The sequence below is a fragment of the Haematobia irritans genome, chromosome 5 (assembly GCF_050003625.1).
Source record: "Haematobia irritans isolate KBUSLIRL chromosome 5, ASM5000362v1, whole genome shotgun sequence".
Lineage (NCBI taxonomy): Eukaryota > Metazoa > Arthropoda > Insecta > Diptera > Muscidae > Haematobia > Haematobia irritans.
The window spans coordinates 116,186,423-116,202,866 of record NC_134401.1 but is presented as its reverse complement, the minus strand read 5'-3'; the positions used below and the strand labels follow the sequence as shown (position 1 = coordinate 116,202,866).

Below are 16,444 nucleotides of genomic sequence, written 5' to 3'. Positions count from 1 at the left end.
GCAACCACGGTTGCCACTCTAACAAAATTTGAAATTTACCAAACAAAAAAATCTTATTTTTCAAAATTTTATTTCTATAGGAAATTTTGTAAAAAAAAATTTTCTATAGAAAGCAAAAAAAATGTATTGCTATAGGGAATCTTGTTAAAATTTTATTTCTATAGGAAATTTTGTTAAAATTTTTATTTATATATTTTTTTTTTTCAAAATTTAATTTCTATTGAAAATTTTGCCACAATTTTTTTTGTAGGAGCCAAAAATAATCGAGCCAAAAATAATCTACCAAAATTTGGAGAATATTTTGCCGCAAAATTACCAAACAAAAAAATTTTATTTTTATAGAGCAAAAAAAAATTGTATTGCTATAGGGAATCTTGTTAAAATATTATTTCTATAGGAAATTTTGTTAAAATTTTTATTTCTATATTTTTTTTCAAAATTTAATTTCTATTGAAAAATTTGCCAAAATATTTTTTTCAAAATTTTATTTTTTTATAGAAAAACAAAAACTTTGACAAAATTTTCTATAGAAAAAAATTAACAAATGTTTCTATACAAAAAATAACAAAATTTTCTATATAACAAAATACAAAATTTTCTATAGAACAAATAGGAAACTTTTATAGAACATTTTTCAAAATGTTATTTCTATACAATTTTTTTTCAAAACGTTATTTCAATACAATTTTTTTCAGTATTTTATTTCCGTACAATTTTTTTTTTAATTTTATTTCTGTACAATTTTTGTCTTTAAAATTTTATTTCTATAGGAAATTTTGTGAAATTTGTTTCTATACAAAATTATGTCAAAATTGTACTGCTATAGGGAATTTATTTTTTTTTTTTTTCAAAACTTTCTATGGAAAATAACAATTGACAAAATTTTCTATAGAAAAAAATTTGACAAATTTTTCTATAGAAAAAAATTTTACAAAATTTTCTATAGAAAAAAAGGAAATTTTTATAGAACATTCTGTCAAAATTTTATTTCTATACAATTTTTTCCAAAACGTTATTTCTATAAAAATTTTTACAGTATTTTATTTCTGTACAATTTTTTTTTTTTAATTTTATTTCTAAGAAAATTTTGTGAAATTTGTTTCTATACAAAATTCTTTCAAAATTGTATTGCTATAGGGACTTTAGTTAAACTTTTATTTCTATAAGAAATTTTGTTAACATTTTTGTTTATATATTTTTTTTCAAAATTTTCTATGGAAAATAAAATTTGACAAATTCTTCTGCAGAAGAAAACTTTACAAAATTTTCTATAGAATTTTTTCTATAAACAAAATTTTCTGTAGCAAAAAATAGGAAGTTTTTATAAAACATTTTGTCAAAATTTTATTTCTATACAATTTTTTTCAAAATGTTATTTCTATACAAATTTTTTCAGTATTTTATTTCTGTACAATTTTTTTTTTTCAATTTTATTTTTCTACAATTTTTGTTTTCAACATTTTATTTCTATAGAAAATTTTGTCAATTTTTTCTATAGAAAATGTTGCCAATTTTTTTTTCGATAGAAAATGTTGGCAAAATTTTTAATCTATAGAAAATTTTGCCAAAATTTTATTTCAGGGTGGGCTCCTGAGACGATATAGCCATGTCCGTCTGTCCGTGAACACATTTTTGTAATCAAAGTCCAATCGACTTCAAATCTGGCACAAGTACGTGTTTTGGCTGAGAATAGAACCCTATTGATTTTGGAAGAAATCGGTTCAGATTTGGATATAGCTCCCATATATATCGTTCGCCCGATATGCACTTATATGGACCCAGAAGCCAGAGTTTTATCCCGATTAGCTTGAAATTTTGCACAAGGAGTACAATTGGTAGTATAGTCATGTGTGCCAAATTTGATTGAAATCGGTTCAGATTTAGATATAGCTTCCATATATATTTTTCGCCCGATATGGACTTATATGGCCCCAGAAGCCAGAGTTTTGGCCCAATATAGTTGAAATTTTGCACTAGGAGTACAATTAGTAATATAGTCATGTGTGCCAAATTTGATTGAAATCGGTTCAGATTTAGATATAGCTCCCATATATATGTTTTTCTACAAAAATTGTCAAAATACCAACATTTTCCTTGTTAAATCGCCACTGCTTAGTCAAAAAGTTGTAAAAATGACTCTAATTTTCCTAAACTTCTAATACATATATATCGGACGATAAATCATAAATAAACTTTTGCGAAGTTTCCTTAAAATTGCTTCAGATTTAAATGTTTCCCATATTTTTATACCCTTCACCACTACTGTGGTACAGGGTATAATAAGTTTGTGCATTTGTATTTAACGCCAAGAAGGAGTAATCATAGACCAACCTTTTAGTATACGGATCGGCTTAGAATTAAATTCTGAGTCGATTTAGCGATGTCCGTCAGTCTGTCTGTCTGTTGATGTATTTTTGTGTGCAAAGTACAGCTCGCAGTTTTAGTCCGATTGTCCTAAAATTTGGTATAGGGTCCCGTTTCGGCTCAAAGACGATTCCTATTGATTTTGGAAAAAATCGGTTCAGATTTAGATATAGCTGCCATATATATTTTTCACCGATCTGGTCATAATTGGCATGTATATCAACCGATCTTCCTCAAATTCCGTACATCCGAATATTTTATGGGTCTCGAAAAACTTGCAAAATATCAGCCAAATCGGTTCAGATTTAGATATAGCTCCCATATATAGCTTTCGCCCGATTTACACTCATTTGCCCACAGAGGCCAATTTTTTGCTCCGATTTAGTTGAAATTTTGCATAGGTAGTAGAATTAGCATTGTAACTATGCGTGCCAAATTTGGTTGAAATCGGTTCAGATTTGGATATATCTCCCATATATAGCTTTCGCCCGATTTACACTCATATGACCACAGAGGCCAATTTTTAACTCCGATTTAGTTGAAATTTTGCACAGGGAGTAGAATTAGCATTGTAACTATGCGTGCCAAAATTGGTTTAAATCGGTTCAGATTTAGATATATCTCCCATATATAGCTTTCGCCCGATTTACACTCATATAACCACAGAGACCAATTTTTAACTCCGATTTAGTTGAAATTTTGCACAGGGAGTAGAATTAGCATTGTTACTATGTGTGCCAAATTTGGTTGAAATCGGTTCAGATTTGGATATATCTCCCATATATAGTTTTCGCCCGATTTACACTCATATGACCACAGAGGCCAATTTTTAACTCCGATTTAGTTGAAATTTTGCACAGGTAGTAGAATTATCATTGTAACTATGCGTGCCAAATTTGGTTGAAATCGGTTCAGATTTGGATATATCTCCCATATTAGCTTTTCCCCGATTTACACTCATATGACCACAGAGGCCAATTTTTTGCTCCGATTTAGTTGAAATTTTGCATAGGGAGTAGAATTAGCATTGTAACTATGCGTGCCAAATTTGGTTGAAATCGGTTCAGATTTGCATATATCTCCCATATATAGCTTTCGCCCGATTTACATTCATATGACCACAGAGGCCAATTTTTAACTCCGATTTAGTTGAAATTTTGCACAGGGAGTAGAATTAGCATTGTTGCTATGCGTGTCAAATTTGGTTGAAATCGGTTCAGATTTAGATATAGCTCCCATTTATGTTTTTCTGATTTCGACAAAAATGGTCAAAATACCAACATTTTCCTTGTAAAATCGCCACTGCTTAGTCCAAAAGTTGTAAAAATGACTCTTATTTTCCTAAACTTCTAATACATATCCCTTTCCGACCTATAGCCGATCCACGTGGTAGATTTTCCTAAATTTTTGAATTCTGTTATTTATGTATACATAGAACATTTTAAATTATTAAGTTTGTTCAGTTTGATCCTGTATTCTGTATTTTCGGGATACGCAAAATTGTTGCAGTCCGGTAAATTCCGGTAAAAGTCCGGACGTAAAAATATCAAAAAACACAAAATAATCACGAAGTTACTGTTTCCATACAATATTTAATATGTTTTCTTATTGAAAGCACTTGTTTGATGAAATATTCCAATATTTAAATAATTGTAATTTATTTGCAATCTTAACTCTTCCACTCATTTTTACAAATGCGCAAAGTACACTGCTGAAACTACAAAATTAATATCAAAAACAAATATTTATAACGGTTCTTCACATTCTTAGACAAAGAGAGAGCATACACAATTGTTTTTTGCCGCTCTTATCGCGGTACGTCTTATATTAAAGAAATTATAGAGACTTAAACTTACCCGCACAATTGTGCGTACACGGTCGGAAAGGGATATATCGAGTGATAAATCATAAATAAACTTTTGCGTTTCCTTAAAATTGCTTCAGATTTAAATGTTTCCCATATTTTTTTACTAAAATTGTGTTCCACCCTAGTGCATTAGCCAACTTAAATTTTGAGTCTATAGATTTGTAGAAGTCTATCTAAATGTATGTATTTGTGACAAACCTTTATATATAGCCCCCAACACATTTAACGGATGTGATATGGTATCGGAAATTTAGATCTACAAAGTGGTGCAGGGTATAATATAGTCGGCCCCGCCCGACTTTAGGCTTTCCTTACTTGTTGTTTTTAATCTTATTTCTGTACAATTTTTGTTTTTAAAATTTTATTTCTATATAAAATTTTGTGAAATTTTTTTCTATAGAAAATTCTGTCAAAATTTTATTGTTATGGGGAATTTAGTTAAATTTTTATTTCTATAAGAAATTTTGTTAAAATTGTTGTTTATATATTTTTTTTTCAAAAAAATTTGAAAATTTTTTCTATAGAAAAAAAAATTGAAAATTTTTTCTATAGAAAAAAATTTTACAAAATTTTCTATAGAAAAACATTTTTATAGAACATTTTGTCAAAATTTTATTTCTAGACTATTTTTTCCAAAACGTTATTTCTATACAAATTTTTACAGTATTTTATTTCTGTACAATTTTTTCAATTTTATTTTTCTAACATACAATTTTTGTTTTCAAAATTGTATTTCTGTAGAAAATTTTGTCAATTTTTTCCTATAGAAAATGTTGCCAATTTTATCGATAGAAAATGTTGGCAAAATTTTAAATCTATAGAAAATTTTGCCAAAATTTTGGTTTAATAGAAAATTTTGTCAAAATTTTTTTAATAGAAAATTTTGTCAATTTGTTTTTTTTCTTTTGGAAAATTTGTGAAGACCTCTAAGTTGGAGAGGAATATTTTGCAAAATCTACCAAAACATTAAGTATTCTAGCAATCTACCTAATAGTAAAAAATCTACTTTTTTTGGTAGAATTCTACCAACTGTTAGTCGTTGGTCGTTTTCGTTAGTCAAGAAAATTTCACGACAATTTCGTTTCACGAGCACACCTCTAATTTCAGGCTTTCTTAGGCTATTCAGTCCATTGTGATACCACAATGGTGAACTTCTCTCTTACCGCTGAGTGTTGCCTGATTTCATTTTAGGGTAAATGATAAAGGAACTCCTTTATCCACCGCTGAAAAACTTGTGTTTTGTCGAAGGAGAGATTGAACCCGACACCTTTTGCAAGCCGGGCATGCCAACGGTGGCACCCGACGGTGAAATTTTAAGACGTTATAACAATGTCCGTTTATCTGTTGTAATCACGCCACAGCCTTCAATAATGATGCAATCGTCTGAATGGCTCAAATAGTCTACAGATAAGTTTTTTGGTCTGCAGGTCGAGTTTGAAGATGTGCTGTACGGTCCAAGTTTTGTTATGGGCCCCATAAAAGCCAACACACCGATTTGGGGTTTTGGGCATTTAGGTCCCAAAATAGGTGTGCCGAATATGATGTATATTCATGTTTTTGTATATCCCTCACTCCAGAATTTGAAAGCCTATATATAATTTTCCACTATATTATTAGTTTAGTTTAGACACGGGCTAAATATGTTAATCTCCCCCGCATACACTAAAAAAAGTCTACTTGGATCCAAAGATTTCAAACTTCCCTGAATGATTTTGGTATTGATTCCGAGCCAAGATGCGGCTTCTTTAAAATAAAGACATTTTTTAGCGACCTATCTGGCTTTAAATCTAGGATCAATAAAATTAAAATTGGGATACAGATCTCATCGATTTTTTATTCTCTTTTGACGGTATATTAACAAAGCTGTTTACGTACAAATAAATAACAGTTTAAAAATCCAAATTATAACGGATACTTCAAAGTAAAAATGTTTTCTTAATTCCAAAAAAAAACCTTAAACCAAAGATGGTAAATCCTCAAAATAAGTCATAGCCTATATTTGTAAGGCTTCTTTAAAAGTTCTCCTGGTGAAAGGGGACATAGATATAGTTCCTATTCAAGAACCATATGTTTATAAGAACAAAATATGTGAATTAAGTACTCCAGGTGACGACACTTTGGCAAGTCGAGCCTTTTCTAAGGTAACGTCATCAAAAGGAGGTATGTTAATACTCCACGAAAGAGATTCAAGGAACGCAGAAATGCTTTGTTTATCCTAAAGAAATTAGGATCAGTCTACCCAATCACGTTGTCGGCTAAGCGAAACGATTCCTTAAATTGGGCTCAAGGAATTCTTAAAGCTGAAAAGAGGGAACGATCTTCGGATGAGCTGCCATCCTCCAAACGGTATCAAAGATCGTTTGCCTCGGATGCAAAAGACAGCCTTGTGATGACTATCATTAACAAAGGACGGTATGGTTCCAAAGCAAAAATGGGGGAAATTGAGAACGCGATGTCTGATATCTATTCAGAGGTGCGAAAAAAAGTTTGCCGGACCAAGTCCTCGACGGCAAGATGCTGGATGGTATCAAGGACGATTTAAGTTAGTCGCATTTGCGAACTAGAGGTCTATGGAATGCTTTCAAGCTGCTTTGATGCTAATTGATGAAGTTTGGGAAGGAGCCGTTTAGGAGTTAGTCGAGAAAAAAAGACATATCGGCTAAACCTAGAGCACATGTATAGATACCTGCAAACCCTTCTGATCCTGAGTCAATATTAAACAGACTAGAGGAATGTAACCCAGATCATCCAACCGCCGATTGGAAGGTTGGACGTTTGGATGAGGTGAAGGGACCAAGACGACATGCGATGTTTATATTGAACATTGAGTCGTTGCCACATCTAGCCCAGACTCAAGGACGTGTAAGTTACGGCTTTCATGATATCCATATGAAGGCATACAGAAGCGATCAGCCAAAGGATTCCGAAACGGACAAGCCTCCGTTAGAGTCAGAAGTGAAAAAATCTCCTTGCGAAGCCGAAAGAGACATAAAAACTGCAAACATTGACGAACATCGTACGCGGGAAGTTTTTTTAGAAATATCCAAATGCAAATATTCGGTATCTTCGATCTACATGGGACAAAATAAGGAGATGCCTCCATGTGTCGTTAAGACCTTAGTTGAGGAGTCTTTGAAAACAAAGACAAAACTCATTATGGGATGCGATGCAAATGTATATTGTAATTAGTGACATTAAAACAAGAGGAGAGTCACTCCTAGAGTTTATTTTGCGTACTAATTTGGTCGTTTGCAATGAGGGAGATGCACCAACCTTCGTCACCAAAAACAGGCAAGAGCACTTGGACATCACCTTGGCCTCCCGGGAACTGAATGACAAGATATCTGCGTGACTGGTTTTAACTGAACATAGGTTCTCAGATCATCGCTTCATCAGTTTCAAATTTGATGTTCGTGCCACCAAGACCATATTTCCGACATATGTTAGGAAAGTCGATTGGAATAAGTGCAGGTAGTCGCACAATATGATTATAACGGAGGTACCAGAGACAAATATGAGCAGCGTGCATGATATCGAACAAACCGTGGAACTGATTTCAGGCCTTCAACATCTCACTGAAAGCTGCATGCCCTAGAGAAAAGGCAGGGAGGAAAACTCGCCATGTTGGTCTACGGAGTTAAGTAATAGGAAGAAATCCTGCAGGAAGTTCTTTAACAGGGCAAATTCCACCAGAGCTCCAGAGGATTGGGAGGCTTACAAGAAGAATCTGAGAGGATACAAACGAGAACTGAGAAGGGCTCAGCACAACTCTTGGAATTATTATTGTAGCAGTATTGAGAATACGTCCGAGGCTTCCAGACTAAGAAAGGTTCTAGCATCCACTAACTCCGCTCCAGGTTTCATTACAAACATTGGGGGGGCAATTGGACAACGTCCAGTGAGGAGATGCTGGATGTATTATTGGACATACATTTTCCTGGAAATCAGACGGTTGAAGCATGTTCTGACGGTGCCACAGAGGCTCATCGGTCATTTCCTATCGAAGAAATTGGTTGGAAATCTAGAATAAAATGGGCTTTAAAGATTTTTGGACCTTTCAAATCCTCCGGACCTGATGGAATTGCTCCGGTGGAGTTACAAGCAGAATGGGTGTTGGCGATGTATAAAAGCTGTATCAACTTAGCATATATTCTAGGAAAGTGGAGGGAAACAAAAGTCTATTTCATTACCTAAAGCGGGAAAAGCCTCTCACTCGAGTACGAAGGATTTCCGACCAATCCGCATATCCTCATTCCTTCTTAAGACTCTGCGGCAGTTGATAGATATTTATCTTAGAACTAGCATCGATTCAAGATTGTTCTCGAAACGACAGCATGCTTACTCGAAGGGCAGGTCTACTGAGACAAGCAAACATACAAAGGCATCTGAACAGAGGCACTCCCCAAGGAGCAGTTCTATCACCTCTTCTGTGGAATATTGCTATAAACAACTTTCTGATTTTGCTAGCAAAACAAAGAATAAAAGTGGTGGCATACGCAGATGATGTGGATCTAGCAGTCAAGGGAAAATTCCCATCCACAATTAGAGATATTATATAAAGAGCCCTCCGGATGATTGAGAAGTGGGCGGAGGGAAAATGGTCTAGGGGTAAATCCTGCAAAGATAGAATGTACTGGAGTTCTATCACCTCTTCTTTGAAATGTTGCTATAAACCACCTTCTGGTTTCCCTAGAAAAAGAAAGAATAAAAGTGGTGACATACGCAGATGATGTGGCTTTAGCAGTCAGAGGAAAATTCCCATCCACAATTAGAAATATTATACATAGAGCCCTCCGGATGACTTAGAAATGGGCGAACGGGAATGGTCCTGCAAAGACAGAACTAGTCATGTACTGCAAAGAACGCACAATTCTCACGGTTAAGCCCATCTCCTTAGGGAGTATTGAAATTCCCTTTGGTGAGTGTGCAAAATACACTTGAGGTTATTTTGAACAGGAAGCTGAACTTTAAGCCTAATATTGAAGAAAGGGTGAGAAAAGCCATGGTAGCTTTGTACTCGTTAAATAGGAAAAAATTGGGGACTACAGCCGAAAATTGTGCGCATTAGCTATACACAGCAGTGGTTAGACTTATAATGCGATATGGTGGCCGGCACTTCAGCAGCCGACAAGTTTAGATACCATTGAGCGTATGGCGTTCTTGTGTATCTCAGGCGCATTCAGCAAGACAGGAACAAAGTCCCTTAATGTCATGCTGCATCTATTGCCTTTAGACATTTTGGCCAAACAGTCAGCTGCAACAACGGCTGTGCGGTTGACAAACGTAGTGGATTACACTCTGACGAAACCAGATTTCAACTATAAGTTTGAAACTCTAATTCCCAATAGTGAGGCGTGGAGCACCCAAACCCCTAGGAATAAACGTTATATAGATTTCTACTGATTGCTCCAAATTGGATGGACAAGTGGGTTTCGGAGTATATTCTAAAGATCTGGAACTTCGAATAGCGAAAAGATTACCTAATCACTGTAGTGTTTTTCAGGCTGAAATATTAGCAATAAGATAGGTGGCAAATTGGCTGAGAAGTAATGTTCCAAAAAAATGTTGGCATTAATATATACTCAGACAGTCAACCTGCAATAAAATCCTTGGACTCTGTGTTCCTTAACTCGGAAACGGCCATCGACTGCCGCAAATCTCTCAATGAGATGGCTGAGCAGTACAATATTCACCTAATATGGGTGCCTGGCTATAGGAACACACTTTGGAACTGCGAAGCGGATGAGATAGCAAGGCTAGGAACTCTCTTACATAGTCCAGGGGAACTAGAATCTGTTTGCGTGAGAATGCTATTACGATCAGTGTTGCCAGTATTTTCCGGTCTCTTGTCCCCAAAATGGAAGGCTTTCATCCCCAAAAATCCTCAATTTAATTTAAAATTCCCCACAAAAATCTCCAACAAAACTTTTGGCAAGTTTTTTGAAAAAATATAAAGGAATAGAAAATCCGTAAAAATTTAAAAATTGGAATAATTTGCAATTTTTGTTATACCAGTTTGCGAGTTACAACAAGATGAGGATTTCAAAACACAAAACCAGGAGGTGAGTGTTCAAAATATCATCCGATACAAGCCCTCATCAGAGTTAATTATTGGTATAAAGAGTCATCGATTTATGCAAATGCTCCAGAAATAAAAATGGGAGTTCGGTCAAAATGTAGGTTTCAAATCCTACTTCTAAATAGTCAAGAAATAAAATTGGGTGACCGATGAAAAGGCGTTGTTGTCCCGATATGAACTCTATTCTATATATATATGGGATATATTTTCCAAATTAGTGGTATACGTATATGTTTCCTTACGAAATAATTTCACAATGGTAAAAAAAATTCTTAGGAAACAGAGTAAATTGTAAAGTAGCCACCGTGGTGCAATGGTTAGCATGCCCGCCTTGCATACACAAGGTCGTGGGTTCGATTCCTGCTTCGACCGAACACCAAAAAGTTTTTCAGCAGTGGATTATCCCACCTCAGTTATGCTGGTGACATTTCTGAGGGTTTTAAAGCTTCTCTAAGTGGTTTCACTGCAATGTGGAACGCCGTTCGGACTCGGCTATAAAAAGGAGGTCCCTTATCATTGAGCTTAACATGGAATCGGGCAGCACTCAGTGATAAGAGAGAAGTTCACCAATGTGGTATCACAATGGACTGAATAGTCTAAGTGAGCCTGATACATCGGGCTGCCACCTAACCTAACCTAACCTAACCTAAAGTAGCTCTTGGCCTCCCCAAATAAATGCCGTGGAATAAAGATGTGGAAAGTTTTGTATACTTTGGATATTCTTTGTAGTAGAAAATTTATACCATTATACTTAATCTGATTTGTTATAGCGAACAGATTACGAAAATTCCCCACAAAAATTCCCAAATTTGGGGAAATTCCCCACCAAATCCTCAAATCTCCAACTCAAAAATATTGTCCCCATCTACAAAAAATATTCCCGATTTGGGGAAAAATCCCATACTGGGGGGACACATATGCTATACGCATCTGATTTATTATAGTGAACGGATTTCTAAAATTCCCACTAAAGAATCCAAATGTTTGGAAATTCCCCACCAAATCACCAAGTCCCCAACCCAAAAATATTGTCCCCATCTACGAAAAACTATCCCCGATTTTGGGAAAAATCCCCAATACTGGCAACACTGATTATAATGGCGAATTTCCGATGAGAGAATTGCAAGTCCCCAACCCAAAAATATTGTCCCCATCTACGAAAAGATATCCCCGATTGTCCCCATCTACAAAAAATATTCCCGATTTGGGGAAAAATCCCCAATATTGGGGGGACACATATGCTATACGCATATGTGTCCCCTCAATACCCAAAAATATTGTCCCCATCTACGAAAAAATATCCCCGATTTTGGGGGGACACATATGCTATACGCATATGTGTCCCCCCAATACCCAAAAATATTGTCCCCATCCACGAAAAAATATCCCCGATTTTGGGAAAAATCCCCAATACTGGCAACACTGATTATAATGGCGAATTTCCGATGAGAGAATTGCAAGTCCCCAACCCAAAAATATTGTCCCCATCTACGAAAAAATATACCCGATTGTCCCCATCTACAAAAAATATTCCCGATTTGGGGAAAAATCCCCAATACTGCGTGGACACATATGCTATACGCATCTGATTTATTATAGTGAACAGATTTCGAAAATTCCCCACAAAAAAATCCAATTTTTTGGAAATTCCCCAACAAATCACCAAGTCCCCAACCCAAAAATATTGTCCCCATCTACGAAAAAATATCCCCGATTTTGGGAAAAATCCCCAATACTGGCAACACTGATTATGATGGCGAATGTCCGATGAGAGAATTGCAAGTCCCCAACCCAAAAATATTGTCCCCATCTACGAAAAAATATCCCCGATTTTGGGAAAAATCCCCAATACTGGCAACACTGATTATGATGGCGAATGTCCGATGAGAGAATTGCAAGGGTTGTAACGACACCAAGCAACGATGGGCCTATTTAAACTTAAACCGCACACTACGAGTAGAAATGTTAGTGTTCTCAAGACGTCAGATATAACTCCTGATATCTGCTATAACGGATATCACTTCTGATATCTTCTACAACGGGTCGCTGCTTAATAGGCGAAACTTTGCAGAAACTATTGGCGTGAAATATAATGACTCATGATGCGGAGGAAAAGGAACCAATTAAACACCTCTTGTGTGAATGTCTGGCATTTTGTGTACGGCGAATTTTAGGAGCATACAGCTTTAGATTACTGGCGGACCTGGAAAACGTTAATTTAAGCAGTCTTCTAGTGTTTTTGGAACAATCTGGTTAGTTCAGCAGAAGAAAATAATCGAGTAGGTTCAGCGGTTAAAACTAGAAGTGCCCATATGTAATAGGTACTTGTAGTTAATGTGGTATCACAATGGACTGAATAGTCTAAGTGAGGCTGAATCAAATCGGTATGCCACTTTAACCTTACCTACAGGCGCAGCTGGGAAATGTTAACTTAAGCAGTATGCTAATGTTTTTGGAACAATCTGGTTGGTTCAGCTGAAGAAAATAATCGAGACGGTTCAATCGAGAAGTGCCTATTTGTAATAGGTACTTTTAGTTAATGTGGCATCTAAGTGAGCCTGACATTAAATCGGGATGCCACTCTAACCTAACCTAGTAGCACCATCTGTGTATTAGTCCGGGACTTTTCATATGATTAAAATAAAACAAAATATTTATGATTTAAAAATTATTTTAAACTACCTTTCCTCCCACTGTGCCGTCGGGACAAAAAGGTATATGGATGGAAGTTGCCTGGGCAATTTTATACTAATTAATTTTTTTCGCGTACGCAGAAAATAATAGAAAAAAATTCTAATTTTTATCTATTGTTTTATTGTCAGGTCGCTGATACGGAGGGCATCACGTAAAACAAAACAACAAATTAACAATGCTTCCGATGATTGTAATTTGCAGTAGACGAAAGCTTTTGGACGATAATAGCAAATTCAACGCAAATGGATGGCCTATATGTTTTTCAATAAATAAGGAATGATGATGGTTATAATGATGGAGAATAAACAATACGACGGATATGGACTGGCAAAAAGTCACAATGGAAAAGGACACCATTTGAATGGTGGCTATATGGAGAAGGTAATAGGACCAAACAAAAAAAAAAACACTTACACACACACACAGAAACACATTGCTGATGATGGTCGCAGTATAATTAAAGGAGACTTACATCATCATCATCAAGAAGAAGAAGAATAACAGCAACAGCAGTAATCACAACAATACCATCAAAGTCATTATTACTCATCAGCATCATTATTCCAACATCATTCATATGGTCGTGGTCATGAATCTGGAAGGAAATGAAAATTCCCATTTGGGTTTTTGAATTGTTTGTATTTACATCAAATTAATGATTAAAAGCAACAGCAGCAGCACCCCCACAACAACAAAATTCATTGGCTTGTAAAGCAACAAAAACAAAATAACAAAACCAACAACAACAAGCAAAATAGAAAACGTTTACATTTATATTTACATTTACTCCTAACTGTAATGAGCATTAAAAAAAACTCTCTCACATAGAGAAAGAGACAGAGAGTGCGAAACCAAACCCCCTCCCATATAATTGTATTTGTTGAAAAATGTGCGTAAAATCAAACAAAACCAAAAAAAGAGCTCCCAATGAAAAGCAAAAAAAAACAAAGATAAAAAGAAACCCAATACGATATTTACGATTAATACAAATTTAATGAATAGCCGAAAAAATAAAAACTTTTTTTAATTGCATACCCTAGGTAGTAAATAAACAAAACAACATAAAAAAATGATAAAGAAAAGCTAAAGTAAGGGAATTTTAAATCCCAGAATATAATTTCAAGATAAAAGAATCTTTAAGGTCAAGTCCTAGTCTGAGATTTAAAACATGAAAAGATACATTTACAAAAAAAAAACACAAATATATATAGAATACACAATCTTGAAATTTAATTGCAACACATATAAATTTATTGAAATTTATAAAATGAAACCAAAACACTTTTAAAAATCAAAACCAGTGGAATTTTACTAAAAGGTGGTCCAATCATAATGTATGACAGAAATTCACCAAGTCAAAAGCGTCTTTTATTATGGCCTAATTATGTCAATAACTTTTGATTTCAATCTTAAACTAAGAGAATTAATACAGAAATTAAAATTAAATAAATTGTTCAAAAACGTGAAAAGTCGAGATCGGCTTTTTGTAATCTTCGAATTTCACCGACTTTTGATTTTGACTAAAATCGATTAATCGATTTTTAACGAAGATTGAATACAAATATTATGGAAATATTTCTATGGAATCTCTGTGAGTACACACAAAAATTTGTTTTTTCTGATTCAATCACGAAATTAATTTGTCCAATTAATTTTTAATGGAATTTTTTCAATCATAGAAATGGTAGTATCGGTTAAAAAATTAATTGAAGGTCAATTAAAAAATTAATTGTTCCAATTAATTGATACTATTAATTTTTTGTGATTGATTTTTGTTTCAATTAAAAAATTTGTTTAATCAATTGAATTTTTAATTGAATATTTGTTAAAACTCAATTAAAATTTTATTTGGAAAAATGTTCGTGAAATTTTTTTCTCTGTATGTAAAATTATCGCTGAACCTCCGATTTTCGATTTTTTTTGGTAATTTTAAATGCATACAAAAAAAATTTTTCTTATTCAATTACGAAATTAATTGATGTAATTAATTTTTTAAATGAAATGTTTACATCTAGACCGATTTCGACAATTATTTTAGATTTTCTAAAAAAAATCTTATTTTGCAAAATTTTATTTCTATAAAAAATTTGTAAAATCTTTATTTCTGCGAAAATTTTGTCAAAATTTTATTTCTATAGAAAATTTTGTCAAAATTTTATTTCTATAAAAAATTTTGTCAACATTTTATTTCTATAAAAAATTTTGTCAAAATTTTATGTCTATAGAAAATGTTGTCAAAATTTTATTTCCATAGAAAATTTTGTCAAAATTTTATTTCTATAGAAAGTTTTGTCAAAATTTTATTTTTATAGAAGATTTTGTGAACATTTTATTTCTATGTTATAGAAAATTTTGTCAAAATTTTATTTCTATAGAAAAATTTGTCAAAAACTTATTTCTTTTGTCCAAATTTTATTTTTATAGGAAATTTGATGAAAATTTTATTTCTATAGAAAATTTTTTCAAAAATTTATTTCTATAGAAAGTTTTGTCAAAATTTTATTTCTATAGAAAATATTGTCAAAATTTTATTTCTATAGAAAATTTGTCAAAATTTTATTTCTATAAAAAATTTTGTCAATATTTTATTTCTATAGAAAATTTTGTCAAAAATTTATTTCTATAGAAAATTTTGTCAAAATTTTATTTCTATAGAAAATTTTGTCAAAATTTTATTTCTATAGAAAATTTTGTCAAAGTTTTATTTCTATAGAAAATTTTGTCAAAATTTTATTTTTATAGAAGATTTTGTGAACATTTTATTTCTATGTTATAGAAAATTTTGTCAAAATTTTATTTCTATAGAAAAATTTGTCAAAAATTTATTTCTTTTGTCAAAAATTTATTTCTTTTGTCCAAATTTTATTTTTATAATTTGATGAAAATTTTATTTCTTTAGAAAATTTTTTCAAAATTCTATTTCTATAGAAAGTTTTGTCAAAATTTTATTTCTATAGAAAATATTGTCAAAATTTTATTTCTATAGAAAATTTGTCAAAATTTAATTTCTATAAAAAATTTTGTCAATATTTTATTTCTATAGAAAATTTTGTCAAAAATTTATTTCTATAGAATTTTGTCAAAATTTTATTTTTATAGAAGATTTTGTGAACATTTTATTTCTATAGAAAATTTTTTCAAAATTTTATTTCTATAGAAAATTGTGTCAAACTTTTATTTTTATAGAAGATTTTGTGAACATTTCTTTCTATGTTATAGAAAATTTTGTCAAAATTTTATTTCTATAGAAAAATTTGTCAAAAATTTATTTCTTTTGTCAAAAATTTATTTCTTTTGTCCAAATTTTATTTTTATAGGAAATTTGATGAAAATTTTATTTCTATAGAAAATTTTGTCAAAAATTTATTTCTATAGAAAATTTTGTCAAAATTTTATTTCTATAGAAAATTTTGTCAAAATTTTATTTCTATAGAAAATTT

At 32.5% G+C, this 16,444-nt stretch overlaps 1 protein-coding gene across 1 annotated transcript in view; it reads left to right on the top strand.

The window, feature by feature from the left end:
- LOC142241104 (GTP-binding protein Di-Ras2) overlaps positions 1–14,194 on the top strand; it is a 389,473-nt gene extending 375,279 nt beyond the window's left edge. Inside the window, exon 7 of the mRNA XM_075312841.1 lies at positions 13,133–14,194. Within this exon, the coding sequence (XP_075168956.1) occupies positions 13,133–13,208 (76 nt within the window). The 3' untranslated portion in view covers positions 13,209–14,194. The remainder of the gene's footprint in view (positions 1–13,132) is intronic.
- Positions 14,195–16,444: the final 2,250 nt, after the last annotated feature.